The 24206-nt window shown below is 37.7% G+C and overlaps 3 protein-coding genes across 5 annotated transcripts in view; 2 read left to right on the top strand and 1 right to left on the bottom strand.

The window, feature by feature from the left end:
- The window catches only part of LOC105186564 (orcokinin peptides), a 29804-nt gene extending 9902 nt beyond the window's left edge, over nt 1-19902 (top strand). Inside the window, exons 2-4 of the mRNA XM_025301278.1 lie at nt 5172-5259; nt 14008-14131; nt 19203-19902. Coding sequence (XP_025157063.1) covers nt 5172-5259; nt 14008-14131; nt 19203-19410 — 420 coding nt within the window. The 3' untranslated portion in view covers nt 19411-19902. The remainder of the gene's footprint in view (nt 1-5171; nt 5260-14007; nt 14132-19202) is intronic.
- Nucleotides 1-23709, bottom strand: part of LOC105186571 (uncharacterized) — a 41272-nt gene extending 17563 nt beyond the window's left edge. Inside the window, exons 1-6 of one of the 3 annotated variants that reach the window (XM_025301275.1) lie at nt 23224-23709; nt 23067-23129; nt 22758-22820; nt 22566-22679; nt 21922-22315; nt 10247-10626 (exon numbers count right to left, since the gene is read on the bottom strand). In XM_025301275.1, coding sequence (XP_025157060.1) covers nt 21935-22315; nt 22566-22679; nt 22758-22820; nt 23067-23129; nt 23224-23304 — 702 coding nt within the window. In that variant the 5' untranslated portion in view covers nt 23305-23709 and the 3' untranslated portion in view covers nt 10247-10626; nt 21922-21934. Of the gene's footprint in view, nt 1-10246; nt 10627-13798; nt 13849-21921; nt 22316-22565; nt 22680-22757; nt 22821-23066; nt 23130-23223 lie in introns of those variants that run through there. The other 2 variants (XM_025301276.1, XR_003113316.1) reach the window with 2 other exon arrangements.
- On the top strand, nt 10818-13592 carry LOC112589138 (uncharacterized). The gene is made up of 2 exons (XM_025301280.1): nt 10818-11187; nt 12897-13592. Exon 2 carries the CDS (start codon nt 13109-13111, stop codon nt 13568-13570), a length of 462 nt encoding a protein of 153 aa, XP_025157065.1. The 5' UTR covers nt 10818-11187; nt 12897-13108; the 3' UTR covers nt 13571-13592.
- Nucleotides 23710-24206: the final 497 nt, after the last annotated feature.

The raw sequence follows: 24206 nt of genomic DNA, 5'->3' as shown, positions 1-24206 counted from the left end.
AGAAATTTTATAGAGTGACCTTATCGCAGATTGCTAGTCGTAAAATGTCAGGGAAATGACATGAGAGGAACGCGCAATGTAATGTCATAATAATATATTTTCAATCTTGCTGCTAATTGTGCACACATATACACACACACTGTCACTGATCACGCTAGGAATTCACAGTGCGGTGTGTCGCGCCACGACGAAACGCGAATCATATGGAAAAGTTCGATCCGACTTAACCCATTAATGCCCGCTGGGACAGAAATTTCGCGTTGATTTCAATGTTATGAATTTTTATAAAAATGCTCGAAAATTTTAATTCAAAGTACATTACTAAGAGTTTTCGAGGTTGCTCTTTCCGAATCCGCTGCGAGAATCATAAAAAAATGAATGTTTGTATTGATTTATAACGGTTTTTTCCAAAAAATGCGATTTTTTCTCGTTAATTTTTTTTTAAATCATGGATTTCATTTTGATAAAAATGTTGAATATTACTGAAAAGTACTCCAATTGTGTCCTCAAGGCTTATATTTAAAATATATGTAGTTCTGAAATTTTTTGCAATTTAGTAATTTCAATATGGCGACCATATGTATGTATTACCATAGATATCGGCGGATTCTTGGGAACTCAGTCGAATAACTCGTTATGAGTGCATTTTTATGAAAAATTATCTAAAATAAAAGTTGTCCTGTTGATCGAGTTCTTTCACGTGGTAGGCCCCAAATTTGGGTCATAACGAGTTATTCGACCGAGTTCCCAAGGATCCGGCGATATCTATGGTAATACATACATATGGTCACCATATTGAAATTACTAAATTGCAAAAAATTTCAGGACCACATATATTTTAAGTACAAGTCTTAAGGACACGATTGAAATATTTTTCAGTAATATTTAACATTTTTATCAAGATGAAATCCATGATTTAAAAAAAAATTGACGAGAAAAAATCGCATTTTTGGAAAAAAACCGTTATAAATTAATACAAACACTCATTTTTTTATGATTCTCGCAGCGGATTAGGAAAGAGCGACCCCGAAAACTCTTAGTAATGTACTTTGAATTAAAATTTTCGAGCATTTTTATAAAAATTCATAACATTGAAATCACCGCGAAATTTCTGTCCCAGCGGGCATTAATGGGTTAACGGTGTTAAACCAGCAGCTCCGTTATCGCGAACGACGCGATGCGAGGTTCTAATTAACATAATGCTGGCCGCAACCTCATTGCATGGAGAGCGATAGCTGTCGCGGCGATTACAACGAGAGCACGTGCCGCGTCGTCACGCCGAGAGTGAACTTAACACGTGGTTTATATCGTGTTTAGATGCACGTGATCTCTCGCAAACTCTGAATTATGTATATTCCAGTCGATCGCTCGTTCCTTCTTTCTCTTTCTCTCTCTCTTTTTTCGCTTTTCCCGCAAACTTTATATAGCGACTTTTGCGCATGTAATTTCTCGATCTCTTTCTGTTTCTGCAGCCACGTCGAACATCGAACAAGATGGAGTTGAATAATTGAACTTCTATCGAACAAATAAATATATATATAGGATGTTCGGGATCTTTAAGAGACGAAAGATTGTGAAGATTAATCAGATCAAACTAAGAAGAAAAATAGTCAAATATCATTTTGCAAAAATTGCAATAGCAATAACGTTATTAATGATTGTTCAAGTTTTCAGCTTTTTTATATGAAGTTATTTTTATGGTTAAAATTCTACAATTAATTTTAAATCCTATCTTCATAGTTATTTTCTCCCAGAGACAAAGTGCAACGGTTAGAAATATTAAAATGAATGATAAAATGATATATAATATATAATAAATATTGCTCACCCATAAAAACGCTGTGGCCCACTCGCATGAGTAGTTCTGGCACCGCCTGTTAGCACAATAGCCGTCATATAATTGTAGATTAGGTCATTCTGAACAAAAAAATCCTTCACCATTTTGCAAATAAGTACGTAAATTTTCAAGTTATCGATTAAAAAGCTTCTAAACGTGGTTATTTTCAATCATTAATAATTTAATAACTGTGACTTTCGTAAAATGGTATTTAGCTTTTCTTCTCAGCTTGATTAATCTTCACAATTTTTCGTTTCCAAAAGATCCCGGATATATATACAGGGTCTACGTAAGTGTGGTCTACGTAAAGTGTGACAACTTAAAATTTCTAAAAATATTTGTCGTATTACAACAGTTCGAACATTTAATAAAGTAAAAAAATGTGAAAAACTATGACGTCTTTTATTTAATTTATGATTTTATCACTTTAGTTTGAACGTACTTTGCTATAAAGTTTAAATATTTATAATTTTTGATAGAAGTATTTTTTAAAGAAATGTTTCAGATGAAATTTACTTGTTTCTTCTCGTAAAATTCAAATGTGTAACATTTTATCCCATTTGAAATAACAATGTTACCGCTCGCCTCCTTTGAGAGGAGAGCGGGGATGAGCTTTTGTTTAGTTATAGTTAGAAAGAATATATAAAACTTTGTCTAGAATAATTTTTGGATACGACAAATATTTTTAGGGTTTTTGGGTTGTCACACTTTACGTGGGCTACCCTGTATAAAATTCATCACCACCGAATTCAAATCTTTGTAATGTACAATTACTCCACCTCTAGATACATTGTCGATATCTTAATTCATGAGATATCTGCCAGAATCGGTTTTCTTCATCTTTGTAAAGTTTGTATCCGGCAGATAAACTTATCCGGTACCTAAAGTAGCGGATATCTAGCTGATATTGATTCCAGTGCCTTGACATAATCTAAAATTTACAATTATTGTACTTACAATAATACGTAATCTGCTGTTGCTATTTTTATGAAAACATAACATGGATTTGTTACTCCTGAATATTAATATTTTTGAATCTGATGATAATAGCGTTTCGATATTCACTGCTAGTGCTAAAAATCTATAATATACGTGACACAAACTATATATTTTCAACACTGGCAGTGAATACTGCCGAAACGTAGCTGATAATGATGATGATGGGAAATTTATGGAAAGAAGACCCTATACAATAAGAAATAAACCGAACAATTTTCATAATAACTGTTTATAATAAAAATGGGCTCAAAAATATTTATTTTCATATAACTTCACTTCAGAAGAATATGTTGGTCGTAGAACTAACCCGGAAAAGAATATATCGCTGGAAGAACATGGTGATTTATAATAAATTTCTAATACATTCTGTGTGTATGTCAAAAGTTAGTATAGCTATCTGTTAGTTATGCCCGGTTTCTTCACACCTCCTAATAGCTATTTTCCAGATAAAGATATCCATCAGATAACTAAAAACTCGTTTTCTTCACTGAAACCTCTGGTTACTTATCTAACAGACGGCTATTCTTCATACTACTAGCTTTTGATACAAAATGTGTACTAGAAATTTACTATAAATCACCATATTCTGCTAGCGACATATTCTTTTCCGGGCTAGTATTAACTAATTAAAATAATTTCCGCAATACTAACAATCGGTCTTCAATTGCATGTAATAACTCAAGCACTGTATCCTTTTTCAAATGAAATCGTTCGAAAAATTCTGTGTCATCCCACAGTTGAAAATTGTTCGGCCTATTTCTTATTGTATAGGATCTTCTTTTCACAAATTCCTCATCATCATTATCAGGTTCAAAAATATTAATATTCATGAGTAATAAATCCATGTTGTATTCTCATAAAAACAGCAATAGCAACAGCAGTTTTATTATATATTATTGTAATTTTTAGGTTATGTCAAGGCACTGAAATCAATATCTGCTAGATATCCCCTATTTCAGATACCAGATAAGTTTATCTGCCGGATACAAACTTTACAAAGGTGAAGAAAACCGATTCTGGCAGATATCTCATGGATAAAGTTACCGACAACTTATCTAGAGGTGAAGAAATTGGGCATTAGAAGAATAGCTATCTGTTAGATACGTAACCAAAGTTTTCAGTGAAGAAAACAAATTTTTAGTTATCTGATGGATATCTTTATCTGGAAGATAGCTATTGGGAGGTGTGAAGAAAGCGGGCATAACAGAAGCGGGTCCGCGCGCGCGCGGGTGAGAGAGAGAGAAAGCTCATGACGTTTCTCTCTCTCTCTCTCTCTCTCTCTCTCTCTCTCTCTCTCTCTCTCTCTCTCTTTCTCTCTATCTATCTATCTATTATCTCGATTCGCGTCACATCGCAATGTATACAACGCAGTATGTTTTGCAATTTTAATTAAATAGATAAACACTCCCTCGGGCTTTTGGATCCCGCTACCGCGGGGTGCAATTTTGTACGAGCTGTTTATGATTGCGATGTTTTTACGCGCGCGCACTATTACGGAAATATTTTCAATACTTGATACATAATACATCTGCGATACGTAATATTAGATACTATTATTGATCACAAAGTATTATTATTAGTAAACGTTCTCTCGGGCTTGTATTGGCTTACTCGAGGGGGGCGTAATTTTAAAATCTTTGTTTATAATTATGGTATTTCATGCATACATGACTGTGGACACACATTTAATACCCGATACATAATACTAGATATTATTATCGATCGTGCTTGCTTTTAATTTCAAGTATGCCTTTAATTTCAAATATGTAAATACATCGTGTTTCCCGGCTACAAATTCAAACTGTACACTTGCCATGAATTTCCATCTCATGCGATATCTTTATTGATTTATCTCAGGATAATAATATTAAATCGCGGATTCAATGCTGGCTGCGTCGTTTTCGCGATTAATAAACAGTACGTTTCGTTAATCTGCAAGAAGAAAAATTCAGACCGAGAGCGAGATGCGTCGCGATTAACACGTCGACTGCCACGATGATCAGCGATGTGATATGACCGATATTGTAATACTACCGGTATTATAATACTAATTATAATATTCTCACTAACTTATTTTTTGTTCTTAATTTACTATGATTTATTTTGCTATTACTATTTTACTGTTTACGCGTTTGGTAATATATAAAACGCAATTAAGTATGTATAACAGATTCAATACATGGTCGATAGAGAGCCAATGAAACGAGCTGATAAACACACGCAATTCGCATTTATCGCAATTATCTGTGACGATTGAAACGCGAATCGAGTGTTGAAATGATCAATGGAAATCAGCGTGATGGTCAACGTGTTAACAAGTTTTGTTGGTTTTTAGTTGCAGACTGGGCCGAGTACGCTGCAACGAGAGGAGTACGGATCGCCGGCCTTGGCGAATCTCTTAGCGAGATATTGGGAGGAGCGCAGTAAGTGTCGCTTAATTATTTATGTCTATCATTAAGTGAGTAGAAGACGCGGCTAATGGCTCGAAAATAACTTCCTAATGAGGAAGGATCATCGCGGGAAGATAAAACTTAAGACAAATGTACACTGATTACTCGAGACTGTACTTTTTAAAACGAGATGGAAAGATTCTGCTGTTTTTGAATTTTTCGACACGACTGTCACAAGAAAAATATTCTCTTCCGTTTATTACCTTTCCCCGCGATTCTCGTTAATAAAAAAAATATGTATGCGATTCAGCGACATCCTCGCGTTTGAAATGCCACGTGGTTAGTCAACACTAATGCGAATCATCGGAATAGCGAGCGATGAATTCGCGAACAAAACGCGTGTTGATCTGAATCAGCAGGTGCGAATCGATTCAACAGAAAAAAGCACAGCTTGCCCTACTCTCGGCGGGAGAGCGAGCTGTTATCGCGTTTTTCTCGTTTCTTTCTGTAAATGTAAGCGACGAATGACGTCGCAGCCGAAGCGTTAAGTAATTTCGTTGTTTATCTTTCATCTCGAGCTCCCTCGCACCGGCGATCGTACGCGCATCGTACGCACCGTCTAATTATAGCGAACTGTATAAGGGTCCCGGGAAAGAATAAAAAAAAGATGATGCATGATCGATACCGCGCCACCGAAGGCTACCGTATGTAAACCGTGATCCTTTGCCCTTTGATGTATCACTTCCATATGTCGGCCGCGTCGTCAACTGTCGGAATTGTGCGATTCCAGCGATAAATGATTGGCTGATTCCGCTCTAGTTACATTATCCACTTTAATTAATCACTCGGAACGCAGCTGCGGCGCGGAACTACATCGATTGTATCGTCTGGTGAAAACGGTGCGGTACGATTCGGCCGTTCATGACGAAACGAAGCGGACGCGAACGTTGAAATTGACGACGCCGACGCGTGAAGAGAACGCGCCGAGCGTTTCCCAGCTGAGAAACGACGAACTTTTTCGTCGGTTTACGTGTTTTAGTACAATTTCACTTTTCCCTCGGGGAGGAGACAGATTTGTTTTTCTTGTCTATGCAGCGCGATTGAAACAACGCGGCGAAACGCGCAATATGAAAGGCGAGATACGAAATGAGTTTCCAAGCTTCGACAGGACGACGTTCTACAATTTGCACAGAGTACGTACTCGTTTGCACAGAATTCACGACGTTTCTTTCTTAACGAGTTGATGAATACGCCAAATTAACGAGACTGCGAGCTCCTATGCATATGCTCACTGAGCGGCTCGATAGCTATCATATTTTTAAATACGAAGTGTACAGGGTGTAACATTAATATACAGGTCGATACGACGGGTTGCCTGCCCCCATTCGGATAATGCAGAAGTTGTCGAAAAAGTCACTCGTTGATTTTGTCGATAATGATATTTGCAGTAGGAATCCGCAAAAAATATCGATGTCAAGTGATCATCGATGGTTAGTTTTCGATGTTTCGATATTTTTCCATCGATGTAAGGCCTTACGATACATCGATATTTTATCGATGTTTTCCTCCGATATTCTGTTTTTATACATTTAACTCTTTCGTAGAACATATATGTCCCATTTATGAAAAAAATCATAACTTTAAGACAAGTTCTAGTTTAAAAAGTAAATAGTTTAAAAAGAAAAGTGGAAGAGAAAAATTGCAAGATAGTGCAGACATTGCAGCTAAAAAGAAAACACCTATGAGTAAATAAGAAAAACGTAAACAGTAAGAAAATTAACCAATCACACAGTTGACTATTCTCCTTACGGTCAAGAAATAATCAACTGTGATATTACTTTTACAATCCGTAAATAAGAGTTTATGGAACTTATAAGAATTGAGATATGTCCTGTTTATATCGTCTATTCTCATTTTTCTTGTTCTATAACTTGTATTTTTTAATCAAAATATCTATGATAAGTGCACATTGCTATAAATTTTTTATGCTCTGTTAACAATATTTGCTTGTGTAATTCTTTTATTGCATAATTCTTTTATTATATCGTAATCTTTATGCATTAAATAAAAAGAAATTAATTGTGTATAATATATAGTAATATATGATAAAAGAATGATTTTTAATAAAAACATCGATGTCAAGTAAATATCAATTTTATACAGTCTATTTATCGAAACTTAATATCGAATATCGATATTAAGTTTCGATGTTAATTTCGATATCAAATATCGATGTCACTCTTACCGATGTGGAACCCTAATTTGTAATGCTCCTAATTATAATGAGTGCCACTAATTTTACATCGAAATTGTTTATGACAAGAGCCAAACCTCATCGTAAATTCCTCATTAGAGTGTAGAATGTTCATATTCTGAACTCTGTCGAAAAAAATGACGTGTCTTCTGATTTGCTTATAAGCTTTAAACACTTCGAAAAACAAACGTTATTTTTGATAAAAGAGACGTCAAAGCACAAGATTATGTATCGAAAATATGTCGCTTAATAGTTATTATCGATTAAGCTGCAATCAATAATTTATGCTGCGTTTCCGGTTCATATTTTTGCAGAAGTGATCTATTTCAAAAACGATGGAATACATCATATTAGGCTTCTAAATATTTCTGTATCATTTTTCTAATCTCTAATTCCCATCAAACTTTCCAAGAAAGAAATTAAGAAATTATGCGAAACAAGAAAATGTATGTCGCATTATTTACTCGCTTAATTATTATTCTTGTTTACTCTGGTTAAATTCGTAATGTTTATTTCTCAATTTCGCCTTTTTAAACTTTTTTTTTTAATTTAATGAGGCTCGGTTACTATCATAAACGATTACGGTGCAAAATTAGTTGCACTCATCGTAATTGGAAACACTGCAAATATTATTGTCAACAATCAACAGATCAACTTTTTCGGCAACCTCTGCGTTATCATTCGAATAGGGGTAGACAATTTGTCATATGTTACCATATGTTAATATTACACCCTGTACAAAAGCGATTTCTAAGTAAATATATCAAGAAAAAATTTATGCACAAATAGGGCTTATACTCAGCAGGAGAGTCGTCCTTTTTGTTGCAACTGTTTCATATTGTTGTTAAAGACGAAGAGCGCTCAAGCGCGGAGTGATTTATGTCGCAGCGAGCAGTTGCGGGTCGCACGGAAAAGCGAGATATTAAAAATAAAATGGGTCATGAAACATATTCGCGAACGCGAGTACGTGTCAGCAGATAGAAGCCTGAGGCTTTATGATGCTTATTACGCGGTGGATGGCCACCTTTTATGGTTCGATTAAGGATATTAAATCAGCGATTCGAAAGCCATAAATCCGTCCTTGCGGAGGAGGAAAACGTCCGCGTTTTCCTCGAAGGAAGCGGGACGTTAAAGGAAGCTGCTCAGATCCATCAATGGCCAATCTCGTCGGACACGATGTTTAATTAGCAGTCGTCTCGATTGACGGCTAAAATTACACGTGAAAGAGTGACGCGTCGACACGTCAACCCCCGACTTATTTCGGTGAAGTAATTGCACGCAATGTCAGCCATTAACTAAGCGCGAAAAACTCAGTGGCGGAAAGATCGCAACATTTCAGCTCGGTGAGTTGATAGAGTGAGGGACAAATCTTCCCGTTGGATTCGAGTGCACTGCAAAATGCATTGGAAAAAAATGATGCGATTTTTCGCTTACTATTCGATGCATACGGATACGTAGGTTGCTGCGAAAGTTTTTAGAAAAAGTATGGAAAAACATAAATTAGCGGGTATAAATGGCTTTATTGTTTTTCAAAGAAGTCGTCTTTAAGGGGACTGGAAGGTCAGATTGCTGCAACATTGTGCTTGTTTTTGATAATATTTTGTGATGAACTGAATAAATGTGCAAGAATGAAAATTTTAGGTATAGTTATACAACATATGAAGAGTAGAAAAATTTTGATTATTAACAAATACTCGTATAAATATGCGATATATATAGTTGAAATGTACTCCCCTTTTTTTTCAAGTTATCGTATTTTTTGCAGTAATATCTCGGCTGTCGGTGGTCCGATTAGAGCGAATTTTAGCTAGAAATCTTAAGGAGGCTTATTATTATCCATTCAATTTTTTCACAACACTGACATTTTTAAAGCAATGCGCAAATGAAACTAGTTGACTTCTTTTTCATCTGTCAATGCTGTTTAATCTACAAAACGTCAAATTTTACGAAAATCATACTCTCAACTTTCAGTTACGCCATCTAGTACTGGTTTCTAAAAACTCTCGCAGCAACCCACCTTTTGATGTTCAGATGTTTCTTCTTCTCTTAACCCTTTGAAGCATGGTGGGATCCCACAATCCCATCTTTCTTTTCTTCATTTTTAATTATTTAAATATCTTTTTGATATTTTCATCCGAATTTTTTGTACTTCTAAGATATGTTAGGTATTGATATACGTGCTAAAAATATAAAATGTCAATTTTTTTTTAATTTAAGCATCCTGTAAATATAAACAAATTGTATAAAATTATATATTTTTCAGTAAAAATTCATTTAACGGTGATCTATAAAAACAGTTGTAACGAAACTTGTTCATTTTATGTTTTTGAGGTCGCCAATTACGAATCCGGGGTCAGAATTTCGAAATTCAAAATGATTAATCCAATATGGTAGACAAAAATGTCCTATATCCTTCGATTTCGACAGAAATAGGTACATTGAGGTTTTTTGGGTTGCCGATTATGAATCTGGGGTCAGAATTTCGAAAATCAAAATGGCGGATCCAATATGGTGGACAAAAATGTTCAAAATCCTTCGATTTCGATAGAAATAGATACACATGGAGGTTTTTTGGGTCGCTGATCATGAATTTGTTATCAGATTTCCGAAATTAAAATCCATAATATCATATCAGAGTTAGCCATTTGAAATCGCCATATTGAACCTGCCATTTAAAATTTTTCAATTTCGACTCTGTATTTGTCGTCTATGATCGAAAAAACATATATGTACACCAAGTTTGATACATATTCATAGTATCATATCAAAGTTAGCCATTTGAAATCGCCATATTGAATTCGCCATTTTGAATTTTAAAATTTTGACTCCAGATTCGCAATCAGCGACCCAGAAAACCCCTATATATATAATCAGTTTCTTTATTATTATTGCATAGAAAAATTTGTGGTTCAAAGGGTTAAGTCGCAAACCAACGCGTCAAATGTCATCTTGTAAAAATTGCCCTCTTTTCGTTTCTCCAGTTTCTGTTATTTAACGAGAGCTTAATCCTCCGCGAGTGTTCATCGCGAATCAGCGGTCCCTCTGCCTGCGATCCCCTGCGTCACAGTCATGCGACGCAGTCGGTTGCAGATTTCCTCAGCCGCACGTATCCGTATACAATAACAGAAGCTGTGCGCTCTCCCCTTCTAAAACAGCGAAATGGTTACGAATTCTATTAATAGTTAACGAAGCCAGTTTTTATACGTGCAAAAGCAAACACTCGCGGGATGACGGCAGCACGCATTTGTTGTGCGTGCCGCTCAGCTCTTCCGCAAAGCTAATCCGCGCGAGCGTATCGTCACAGGGACGTCGCATCATTTATTTACGTCGTCGCGGCGACCTTCTCGCTTTTCCACGCTCCCTTACGAGCGCGTGTAGGACGCGTGTAGGAGGAGGGGCGGCCCTTTCCATATTAAATCGCGCCATTAATCATTGAAGGCAGAAGCGTGTGGTGTCCGTCGATTTGTCACATCAAAATAAACGTCGCGCCGAATGAAGTTCGTCCGAACGTTCGTATCTGAAAACGATTCTTCGTGTTTTGTGTCGCATGCCAACGACACTCTCGCAGTAAATTGCGCGTGTGTGTACGCACACGCGGAAGAAATGTCGTGTGCGAAACGTACCGAGCTTGCGAGCGAGCAGTTGCGGAATGTCTGCGCGCGGATAAGCAGAATCGTCGGCATTCCAGCACAAGAGTCGAAGGGCAGGTAAGCGTAACGGTAATCTAGGTAGGAAAATCCGTTAAATGTCACTTGTTCGTTCGCATGTCGGCATCACAGCGTTCGCTTTGCATGATTTTGCAGCGTCACGTGTGCACTACCGCTCGAAAGCAATAATTTCACGATTAAACTAATGAGGGAGAGAGAGAGAGAGAGAGAGAGAGAGAGAGAGAGAAAAAGAAAGATGTAGTTTTATATATTTATATAAAAATTAAAAGGTGCTCGCGAAACCCTTAAGCGCTAAAGTGTGAAGATAAAATATTGGAAAGATAATCGCATTTTCGTACAAAGTCTCGTCGCATGATTGTTTTTGTATCGCGCTTTAATAACTTCAATGCATGTGTGAATCGTCATGATAAATAATAAAATGCACGCGTGAATGATACGCTAATAAGGGCCATCACTGAATGTGGGGTGCAATGAATTCAATCGTAGTACGGGGGTAGAGGAAGATAAAAATAAATAAAAAGAAAATGCATGTATTGCGTAAGGCGACAGCGCAATGAGAAGATGAAAAAGAAAATACGCATGATTCTCTTTTGCATGCGTTCGCTGTATACTTTGCGTAGCTAACGAATAATATCGCCCTTGCTTTTTGCGATCGAAGGGTGTCTCCGAAAAGAAACGATTGAATTAATCGTTTGTGGCGCAAGCGGACACCCAAAGACCCACCTATATTCCGCAAGTTTTTTATATTTTATGAGCAGTTTTAATGATCAATTTCTCAGTAATTATATTTTCTAGCTTTTTAAGACTCTAACTAGTGTAAAATAATTGTGATTACTTAAATAAATTCTTTAAATTTATTATTGCTAATAATAAATAAATAAACACAAAAAGGTTTTTAAGAATAAATGTATGGCAAAGCGAAGAATTAACTATTTTTATCTGGAAACTGATACGCAGGGATTTTTTTGGGGCGCTGATTACGAATCCGTTGTCAGATTTTAGAAATTCAAAATGCCGGATCCAATATGGCGGACATAAAATAAAAAATTCAACTAATTTTCGTGAAACTAGGTATCTAGGGTCTTTTCTTGGGTCGTTAATTACGAATCCATCATCAGATTTTCAAAATTCAAGATAACCAATTCAATATGTCGGACAGAAAAATTAAAAAAAATTTCAATTTCTAGAAAAATTGGTATTGAGGTTTTTGGATCGCTCATTATGAATCCATCATCAGATTTTCAAAATGCATGATAGCTGCTTCAATACAGCGAAGCGAACGATTTAAAAAACCCAAATTTCCACGCCATTTTGAATTTCGAAAATCTGACAACGGATTCGTAATCAGCGAAACACCTGGATGCAAAGTTCTATAGAAATCGGTTAAAAGGAAAAATTCGTGGCTCAAAGGGTTAAAACGACACAAAAGCAATCGATTGTTTGATGCGATTGAACGGCTATTTTTCCCTGAGCGCATTTTTAATTTACATCGCATGAGCACAAGTCGTTATTTTATATAAATCGACGTCACAAATAAGTAGAAACGGACTATTATTGAAGCCGATAACGCGTGATTTCGACAAGTTCGGATTTCGACGCTGCAGCGAGAAGAGTCAAATATGAAGCTGACGTCCATACGTTTTTGCGTATCTGCGTTTGCAGCGTCGAGCGTCGAATTCACGAGATCCGCGATATCGATAATTCCGGTGATTATTGATATAATGTCACGTTAATTATACTCTTTGTAGGAACAAGTACAGCCGTGAAACGGAACCTGGACCAGATCGGCGGCGGACATCTCGTGCGAGACACCGACAAGCAATTGCGACGTCTATTGGGAGACGAACATTTGATCGAAAACCCGAACTTCATCAGACACGGACTTCCGCTAGCCTCCGATCAACTTCGCGACGGAAATGTCCACAACTTTTCGATCGAATCCGAAGTATTCATAGATCCGATGAATCGTCAATCATTCCGCACGGTGCGAATCTACAACGGCAAGCTGCCCGCGACTTCGACTGACGACTTCGATTCTAACGCCGAGCAGCCGAGCAGTCAACAATTCGCAGCTCAGCTTGCCGATCGCGACATGTTGAAGAGTTACAAACAAGTCGCGAAGAATCTCGACCAGATCGGCAGCGGGCATTTCGTGAGAAATCTCGATCAAATCGGTGGCGGACATCTTGTTAGAAATTTAGATCAAATTGGCGGCGGGAACCTTATGCGAAATTTAGATCAGATTGGCGGCGGGAATCTAGTGCGAAATTTAGATCAGATCGGCGGCGGACATCTCGTTAGAAACTTGGACCAGATCGGTGGCGGAAATCTCGTGCGAAATTTGGACCAGATTGGCGGCGGGCACCTCGTGCGAAATCTGGATCAGATCGGCGGCGGGAATCTCGTGAGAAGTTTCGAGTGATCTCGCAGCGAGATGGAAGCCGGAATGGGCGAGAAAGTGAAGCTGCTGAATGGATTCTTCATTTGGCGTCGGACATCGCGTCCGGGTGATGATCGCCATCACCCGTCTGAATTTCACTTATTTAATGTGCGCCTCGTGTGAAAAGAATCGTGACGGAGATCGATCGTATAATTTAACATATCATTAAGTGAAAGTAACTATATAAGTACGTTGACGACACTGTATTTGCTCTGTTCTTGTTGAGGCTTCTTTTCGTTCCGTTTTTCGTTAAAGACACACTGCAAAAAGGACAATAAAGTCTTATCAGTCGTATGTGTTCTTCTCCAATCCATTTTACAAATTCAACTCGAATTCTCCCTGACAATCCTATCCAATCTTTTCCCGTTAAGAAAAAAGATAAGGAAGAAGAAGGGATACAAATTTCTGAAACTTTCAAGGTGCGGCCAATCGTAATTTAAACAGCGTCGGTGGCGGCAACCATATGCTGAGGCAGACACGTCGAGGGTTGGACTCATTATCCGGAGCAACCTTTGGCGAGAACAAGAGATTCGCACCTTTCAGGTAAATCATTATCGATTCGCTCGATGTGCTCGACGACGAAGGCGCTAACTCATTTCAGCGAAGAGCTCTCGTGTTCTATTAAACTGGCCCATAACCGAGACATTTTCCGTTCCGAGGATGAAGGTCTGGGCGAATGCAAACATTCACCGTCCCTTGATCGTTATATCTAATACGCGAAATATATCAACATGTCGCGTTTCTTAATTTCTCGAGACACGTTGACGAAATATAATTTTTTTTTCATTTTTCCTAATGAATTAATTCCCTTCTTTCTTGCATTCTTAACACTAGAAAGACCGAGGCAGCCAATTTGGCTCCTCGAGAAATTCAAACTGTTATAACTCTTTTCAACTCTTTTACCTCCACGTGACATCCTTTTGTGACTTTTCATTATTTTCCATGCTCTTAATTTCGCTAAAAAAATTTTTCATATATAAGATGGTTGAATTTTTATTTAATTGTCTACTTAAAAGGACAGTTGGAGCCAATTTGGCTTCCTTGTATCTGATATTGCATTCTCATACGTTTTATGGGTTTATTTACAAGTTTATTTATGACTTTAAATAGATAAATAAATATTTTTATGTGTATCTATCTATTTATACGCTTGAAAAACCACTATATACATACATACTATATATGTACATATAGATATGCATATACAGGATGTCCCATTTTAAAAAACGCGCCTCGATAATTCTTCAACGAAGCATTTTCAGCAAAAATGTTTCGAACAAAAGTTGTATGATTTCAAGGGAGACATAAAACGACTATACTATTTTGTTTACAAATGGCATCACTTTCGGCATAACTTTTCTACTCTATTTAATTTCAAGAATATATTGTTATAATAATGCCCTGAACTTTTGTTAACTTACTGACTTTTGGAAATTTCAAAATCATCAAATTAACAAAAGTCAGGGCGCTATTGTAACAATATATTCTTGAGACCAAGTAGAGCCAAAAAGTCTAGTACTACTTTTTCTTCTGATAAATAGCGAGATATCGTGAGTTAAATATTAAAAAAGTTATCAAGTTTTTCTCAAATATTTCAAACAACATTACGCAAATAAAAAAATGTTTCAGACAAAAGTTGTTTAAATTAATTGGTAGAAAAAGATGATGTAATAAAAAATTGGGGTTTCCATTTAAGAAAAGTAATGATCAGTGAATATCTCGAAAGTGGTGCCATTTGTAAACAAAATAGTTGTTTCATGTCCCCCTCGAAATTATACAACTTTTTTCCGAAATATTTTGCTGAAAATGCTTCGTTGAAGAATTATCAAGGTGCTTTTTTTTAAAATGGGACACTGTATGGATACGCATATATAGCATCTCGCCGTTGGCCAATTCGTATTTTTTATAATATTTTGGATTTTGCTGCTAGAAATGAATGGATTATGTACAAAAAAGTTACGTGTAAAAGAATATCAAAAAGAATCTTTTTACAAAATCTCGTGGAAGAGTTGAGTGCTTCATGTGTTACCCAAAGACGAAAGTCTCAAAATTTTGATTCAACCAGAAAAAAACTGATTCCGACGATGCTTCAGGCAAACGACTATTTTGTCAAGTAAACAAAACTACAAAAAAAGCCACAAAGGTGAAAAATGTTGTTCGTGTAAAAAATTCGTGTGCGATAAATGTACAAAGAAAATTATATACAGATTTCCTGTACAGAACGGCATTATATTTCACGTTTAGTCTTTCATCAAAGACTAAAAAGAATTCAATATAATATAACTAACAGTTCTTCTATTCAATAAATTAGTGATATTGTTAAAACGTTAAATTTTAGAATTATCTATACGTTTCGTTTCTTTCTATTTTTTATTTACGAAAAGATATGCTTGAAGCTAAATTGGTTCCTACGGTCCTTCTAGGGGAGTCATCAAATCCGATCCTTCTAGTGTTAACCGTTACTTGCATAAGGATTGATTATTTTTCGCATTAAAAATCAATCCTTCGTTCCTCCTGTCGCGATCACGAGAGGCGAAGATGTTTTAAGGCTCGAGAGGAGATTCGTTTAAAGAATCGGGAAAAAGAGGCAGGAGAATAGGACGCTTCGGGAAAATAGAGTTACTAACTCAACGGGAAACTATCTAACCAGAATATATAACGTTAAGTTAGTGAGGATTTACGTGATAAGCTAACCATGCAACTTTACGCAGACTTAATTAGAATTTACATCACGAATTAATAAAAACTCGATATCAACTTAAGCTGCGTATATTCCAATTAAGCCATAAACGCGTGAATGCACGTGGAGAACATTTTATTCGTTCTGTGTCGAAGTATTTAAGCTGCCCCGCGGGTGCAACAAATTGAAGCATCTCTCTGGATTTTGTTCCGAAGTCGCACCTTCAGAGTCGTTCGCAAGGAACGTCGTGCTCGAATGTTTTATCCCGCGTATATAAATGTTATCCCGTCATGTTATTTCCACAGGGGAGCCTGCACGGCACGAGCATGTGGTCGCTTACAGCATCGATTGCTATTCGTTCTGACCAAATAAAAGCAACCAGCGCGTCAATTGTTCACATTACACAACTTGCTGTATATATTTTATTCCTCCACCCCGGTCGTAAGTTCTCCACGTGTAATATCTCTCTACCCACGACAATGATAAAAACAATCGTCCCGCCACGTGTTTTTTATTAAAATGCTGCACGTGCGTGTGATTAGATCGATTTTCTTACCAAATTTCATATATATATATATATATATATAGGGTGCCACATTTTTAAAAACGCACCTCGATAATTTTTCAACGAAGCATTTTCAGCAAAAATGTTTCGGACAAAAGTTGTATTGTTTCAAGGGGGACATAAAACAACTATACTATTTTGTTTACAAATGGTACCACTTTCGAGATATTCACTGATTATTACTTTTCTTAAATAGAAACCCCAATCTTTTTATTACATCATCTTCTCCTACCAATTAATTTAAACAACTTTTGTCTAAAACATTTTTTTATTTGAGTAATACTTTTTGAAATATTTGAGGAAAACTTGATAACTTTTTCAATATTTAACTCACGATATCCCGCTATTTATAGGAAGAAAAAGTGATACTAGACTTTTCTGTTCTACTTGGTTTCAAGAATATATTGTTACAATAGCACTCTAACTTTTGTTAATTTGATGATTTTGAAATTTCCAAAAGTCAATAAGTTAACAAAAGTTCAGAGCGCTATTATAACAATATATTCTTGAAATTAAATAGAGTAGAAAAGTCTAGTACCACTTTTCCTTCCGACAAATAATTAGCGAGATATCGTGAGTTAAATATTGAAAAAGTTATCAAGTTTTCTTCAAATATTTCAAAAAATATTACTCAAATAAAAAAATGTTTCAGACAAAAGTTGTTTAAATTAATTGGTAAAAAAAGACGGTGTAATAAAAGATTGGGGTTTCCACTTAAGAAAAGTAATGATCAGTAAATATCTCGAAAGTGGTGCTATTTATAAACAAAATAGTATAGTTGTTTTATGTATCCCTTGAAATCATACAACTCTTGTCCGAAATATTTTTGCTGAAAATGCTTCGTTGAAGAATTATCGAGGTGCGTTTTTTAAAATTGGGCACCATGTATAATATATAGATATAGACTTCTGGTTTTGTCTGACTGTTCCGTCATAACAGTTACTTCAATCACCGTTTTCTCTCTCTCTCTCTCTCTCTCTCTCTCTCTCTCTCTCTCTCTCTCTCTCTCTCTCTCTCTCCCTCCTCTCCCTCCCTCCCTCCCTCCCTCCCTCCCTCCCTCCCTCCCTCCCTCCCTCCCTCCCTCCCTCTCTCTCTCTCTCTCTCTCTCTCTCTCTCTCTCTCTCTCTCTCTCCTCTCTCTCTCTCTCTCTCTCTCTCTCTCTCTCTCTCTCTCTCTCTCTCTCTCTCTCTCTCTCTCTCCCTCTCTCTCTCCCTCTCTCTCTCCCTCTCTCCCTCTCTCTCCCTCTCCCTCTCTCTCCCTCTCTCTCCCTCTCCCTCCTCTCCCTCTCCCTCCCTCTCCCTCCCTCTCCCTCCCTCTCCCTCCCTCTCCCTCCCTCTCCCTCTTTCTCTCCCTCTCTCTCTCTCCCTCTCTCTCTCCCTCTCTCTCTCCCTCTCTCTCTCCCTCTCTCCCTCCCTCTCTCTCCCCTTCTCTCTCTCCCTCTCTCTCTCTCTCCCTCTCTCTCTTCCTCTCTCTCTCCCTCTCTCTCTCCCTCTCTCTCTCCCCCTCTCTCTCTCCCCCTCTCTCTCTCTCTCTCCCCCCCTCTCTCTCTCTCTCTCTCTCGCCGTATCTAGCCAACATGGCCATATGTCCAGTGTTAAATATTGCTTCATTAAAAATTTAGTTCATTAAATTAATCGAAATTAATAATTCCTCATACTCATGTGATTATGAATAATTTAACCAATCGATGAAATTAATTATTAATTCGTGTCAATTAATTATTAATTAATTAAATCGGAGTCATTTATTGAAACAGTATTATGTATAATCACAATTTCAATTAATTCGATGTTAATTTTCGTTATCTCAGTCAGCCAATTTCAATCGACTCATACCTGACATTAATCCTCCTTCACCAGATCCGGCTGGTGCAGCTGTATCTCCACCGCGTTTGACCATCCCGAGTCGCAACTACTCGCACTACGCACGTGTCGCACATTTTATTAAAAACTGCGGTAGATCTTGTTCAAATATGAAATGTAAAAATGCTAAGAGAAATAGCTGGAGGGGATCAAATAGAACGCGATGTTTGTGATCGTCCTGTTATTTTCCTCTTTGCAACAAGTGCATTTCGATTAAAGCGCGCTTCTCATATGCACACGTCCATGTGCCAAACGACCACCTTTCCGTTTGAGCTTTATTTTATCAGCGAGCGACGTGTCCGATTGTGTGTCTTTCTGCAAATTTAATTTCGCTTTCAAAGCAAATGTCGCCTTGCATAATATCGTAGCCGGCATGAAAAATCCGAGAGCGTCTATGGATTCTTCAAGAGAAAGACCGAGAGAGAGAGAGAGAGAGAGAGAGAGAGGGGGGGGGAAGAGACAGAGAAGAGAGCGACTCTCCAAGCTACAACATGTCTATTATTGCAGGCGATCCGGATTGGCGAACGTGCAGCCAGATAACTTCGACGAAAACGACCGGTCGATGTTCGATCGTTTCTCAAAGAGAAACATCGACGAGATCGATACTGCGTTTGATAGCTTCTTTAAGCGAAATTTCGACGAGATCGACCGAGTCGGCTGGAGCGGATTCGTCAAGAGGCTCGATAATTACTTGGCGGACAGGCAACGACGTTAAATGGCGCAAGAGGACATGAAGGACGAGGGACGAAACTGGTGAAACGGAGAGCGAGAAAAGTGCGAAAGGCCGTAAGAGAAGCGTGGGGCACATCGCGAGACGCAAAGAGATCGCGTGCGTTTGTTAGCGGGCATTCTTTAATTAACAAGCAAGGTCGTTCTTTTAACGCGATTCCTTTATCGCAGAACCGTCGAATGCACTTTCAGCCACAGATAGCCGGAGAAAATGAAAAATTAAAAAACAATGGTAATCGTTTCACTGACAACGCGTGTCCGTAAAACGTTGAAAAAAAAACAAAATAAAACTCTTCAACGATTTGAAGTTTGATGTTAATGCGAAGCGTAGATTAACTTTGATGTTATTTATATAGTCTCTGCATGTAACTGTGCAATTCACTTTCAGAAAGATGAATATAAAAATGTCAACTGTCAAGATATTTAATGTTAAGCCAGCGGCACACGGTGCTTGTTTTCGTGCTGGATTGCTTGCTGGATGAAAATACTGCATTTCCGAAGATGGATGGAAATGCACCAATCAGAACGCAGTATTTTCATCCAGCAAGCAATCCAGCACGAAAACAAGCATCGTGTGCCGCTGACTTTAGAGACGAGACACTTGCGGCGAACAAGGGTCTATCGCGGGCGATTTTCGATATCGCGATACAAAAGTTGAATTCAAACTATCTCACGTGGAACGTATAATCGACAGAGAGGACATTCTTCGATTCTGCGACATCGTCAACAGGCGAAATCCCCAAACGCATGAAAATGCGGCGCGGACATCTTCGAGAGAATATACAGAGAATTGATTTTACTTCATCGAACTTGCATTCGCGCGGAAGAGGAAGTTCCGTCTGCCGGATATACGGATGATCTTTCGGAACATACAGGATGAGGAAAAAAGATGAAAACCCTTAAAAATCCCGAAAGATATAAGTTTAACAGAAAAGTGTTTCAGACAAAAGTTACAAGGCTCGAAACGATGTATTTACTGATCTTATTAATTTGACCTTGAGTGGCATTGCCAAGGTCAGATCAAGGTCAATTTATTTTTTTTAAACAGAAACCCCAATTTTTTATTGTATCATCTTTTTCTACCAATTAATTTAAATAACTTTTGTCTGAAACGTTATTTTATTTACCTAATATGTTTTGAGATATTTAAAGAAAAATTGATGACTTTTTCAATATTTAACTTATGATATCTCGCTAACTTTCATCAGAAGAAAAAATGATACTAGACCTTTTTACTCTATTTGGTCTCAGGAAGATATTGTTACAATTGTTCTCTAACTTTTGTTAACTTATTGACTTTGGAAATTTCAAAATCATCAAATTAATAAAAGTCAGAGTGCTATTGTAACAATATATTCTGGAGATCAAGTAGAATAAAAAAGTCTAATAGCATTTTTTCTCCCGACAAATAGTTGGCGAGATATCGTAAGTTAAATATTGAAAAAGTTTCCGAGTTTTCCTTAAATATCTCAAAAACTATTAGGCAAATAGAAAAATGTTTCAGACAAAAGTTGTTCAAATTAATTGGTAGAAAAAGGTGATATAATAAAAAATGAGAGTTTCTGTTTAAAAAAAATTAAGTTGACCTTGACCTGATCTTGGCAACGCCACTCAAGGTCAAACTGATAAGATCCGTAAATATATTGTTTCGAGCCTTATAACTTTTGTTTGAAACATTTTTCTATAAAACTTATATATTTCGAGATTTTTAAGAGTCTCCATCTTTTTCCTCACCCTATATGTCAGTTCATCGCATTTGTTCCCCGCGACGCTTGCCGACTGCGAAACGATCGGATGCCATCACTTTCAGAATGACGAATTCTCTCATGTACTTCTCGTTGTTGCAATTCTCGGCGACTTTTCGAAGCACGCTGCGCCGCGCGAGTAACGCTCTTACATCGTAATACGGACGGCGTGTATATATTGTTAATGTGTAATTAATTGTATATATACTATACTAGACGCGCTCGATGTGTGTGCAAATCTCGAGATTATATCGCCCGAGAAGAGAGAAGAGCGAGGGAGAGAAGAAAGACCGAAATACTCAATGCGAATGCGAGGAAGCGGAACGCGGACGGAGACATTTGCGCGCGACGTCGTTCCTCCTCGGCGAGATTTCTCGATCCGAGTGAGATACTCATGATAGCTTTACGTTCACAATACACGCAACCTGACAAAGTCTTTTCTCTCGCGATGAATTACCATCTGGAATGACTCGGGACGCTTCAACGCCCCGCGTCGTTTCGAATTTGGAATTTTTAGCTGTTTAAAAATCGAACAATGTAACCGCGAGATTCGTCCTACTCCTACTCCTCGTGTACTGTCATTCTGCGTAAAAGAAATGTGCTGTCTAAATAAATGAGAATAATAATTAACTGCTGGCCGAAGGATCAAAGATCTGACTTTCTTCCGCTACATATAGGCGGCGAGGACGATCATGGAAGAGCGGAAATGCAGTCGAGAAAAAGAGAGAAAGGAAGGAATGTGAAAGACTTACATCGAGAATCAGTCTAAGCTTCGCACTTCCACGATGGCCGGAAGCCAATGGGTTTCGCGTTGGCTGTAGCTCGAGAGTCGTTCAGCAGCTGCACTTCCGGGTAAACGGGCGTACGTGGTCTCTCCTGTCTCTCCAACGTCGTTACGTACGAGAGATCGCAGAGGTCGTACGACTGCGACGCGATGAACTTGGCGATGGTATTCTGCGACGGAGGAGGATCCCTCGTTGCCACGGAAGTGGCGGTCGATATTCGCAGCTTCTTCGGCGCACGCGGATGTTCCGATGGAGGTGCTTGTTTTGCCCCTGCCGCCGTGAGGATACTTCTCACTTCCTCGTTGATGTCAACCGGCGTCTCAACCCTCACGCTCTTCGTGTTGTGGTCCATTCGTACGAGCTATCGAGAGAACGATGTCTTTTTTGCTTCTTACAGACAGACTTAGAAACATGTTTTCTCTCGCCTTTGTGCAGTCTTCAGTAGAACGGTATGGATGATTACGAATTTCCCGACTTTACGAGAATTTTTCTCTCCTCGTGATTGTCTCGATGTAAGAAATATATTAAATTTAAAGATTCGAATTAGAATGGAGAGATATTTAGAATTACAGTTTTTCGAGGGAATCATATTAATATTTCGCGAATCGTACCTCGATCAATTCTTCTTCCAATCCGGAGTAACGTTGCAGCAACAGACCTACTTTCGAGCTAAGTTTTGTCAAGTGATCGGTAATAGACAATTCTTTGGCGATGTCTTCTTTCATCTATACGTGAACAAGCAAATTTTTATATTTATTGCATTATATCGTTCTTTGGTAATCGAAATAAATTGATTCAAGTACCTGATCCATTCCCGCGGATACCTTCGAGGTCATATAAGCAAGCGTCGCACGTGACTCGGAAATCTATCATTAATTATCAATTATCGTTAATTTCTCTTGTGCAGTAATAAAAGCTAAATATATTATTGATTCCATTTAAAGTAAAAAAAAACAAAGATTTAAATACGCATAATAATATTTAATAATATATAAAAATATATAAAATAATATATAAAAAATATTTCAATATTTATTGTACGCATTTAACAAGAGAAAAAATAACTTAATATATCATCATTTCACTTTCGCGCGAGACATGTTATACATTACGATCGTATTAAATCGCTCAGCTTCAGCCATGATCTGGTAGTGTTCTCTCAATGCTCGGAAAAACTGAAATAATAATATCATTTATATCCGTTTTAATTTTTCTTTAATTCTTAAAATATATTCACTGAGCCCTATCAGAAAAAACCTTTTCACTTACACGCTGACAGACGTACAACACGATGGTCGCATTTATCATTACAAATATCACGCTGTTAAACAATCGGTATATCAGATACATGTTTGTAAAAAAAGAAGAAAGGTTTGAACCAAAATACGAGATATTATAAAATATTAAGTCATGTATAATGTCCAAAAGCGATATATCAAAAATTTGTCCTTCCCGGCGTCTCTACCTAAACTTCCATTTGAAGCGCGAATAAACAAAGAAAGCACTTCCCTCTCTCTTTTTCGTTCCCGAATTACACCCGAGTACGGAAAGTGCAATGAGAGCGGTGCAAGAGCGGTGCAAGAGCCATTTCGATCCCAGCTGTTGGCAAGCTCAGCTTACGCGCGCGATAAAATCTCGCGTGGTTGGCGATGTTGCGCCAAGGTCCGTAAATAGAGGAACGGAACAAAGTTAGGTCCTCTCCACCGAGATATATACTAACTGGAACGAGCGCTAGGCTTGAAGCGCGAATAGAGAGAGAGAGAGAGAGAGAGAGAGAGAGAGAGAGAGAGAGAGAGAGAGAGAGAGAGAGAGAGAGCGTCACTGGGTCTTTAAAATAACACTGTGTCTTTATGTAATACAGTCCGAATCAAAAGCTAAATTGGTTTCTATATACATATCTATAAGCAGGGTCCGTTTGACGTTGCTCTTCTTTCACTCTTTCACTCTTTCACTTCTTTCATTCTTTACCTTCAGCGACTAACTTTTTTATTGACTGTACCTCATTATCCCCACTCTTGACGACACTGTAGGCCAGACAACACATACACAACACATAAGAGAATCAACCAATCAGAGTTCTTCATTTCTGTCCTGAAGAGGGAAATGAAGAAAACTAATTGGTTTATTCTCTTATGCGTTATATATTATGTGTTATGCAAAAGCCTGTGCTCTTGCCCACCCACTTCAGAGGGTTCGATTCGAAAATGGCGGCGACCGTGGCTCAGCTGATTAATCACATACCGATCAACTAT

This window comes from Harpegnathos saltator, unplaced genomic scaffold, assembly GCF_003227715.2.
Source record: "Harpegnathos saltator strain DR-91 unplaced genomic scaffold, Hsal_v8.6 scaffold406, whole genome shotgun sequence".
Lineage (NCBI taxonomy): Eukaryota > Metazoa > Arthropoda > Insecta > Hymenoptera > Formicidae > Harpegnathos > Harpegnathos saltator.
This window is presented reverse-complemented; position numbering and strand designations above follow the sequence as displayed.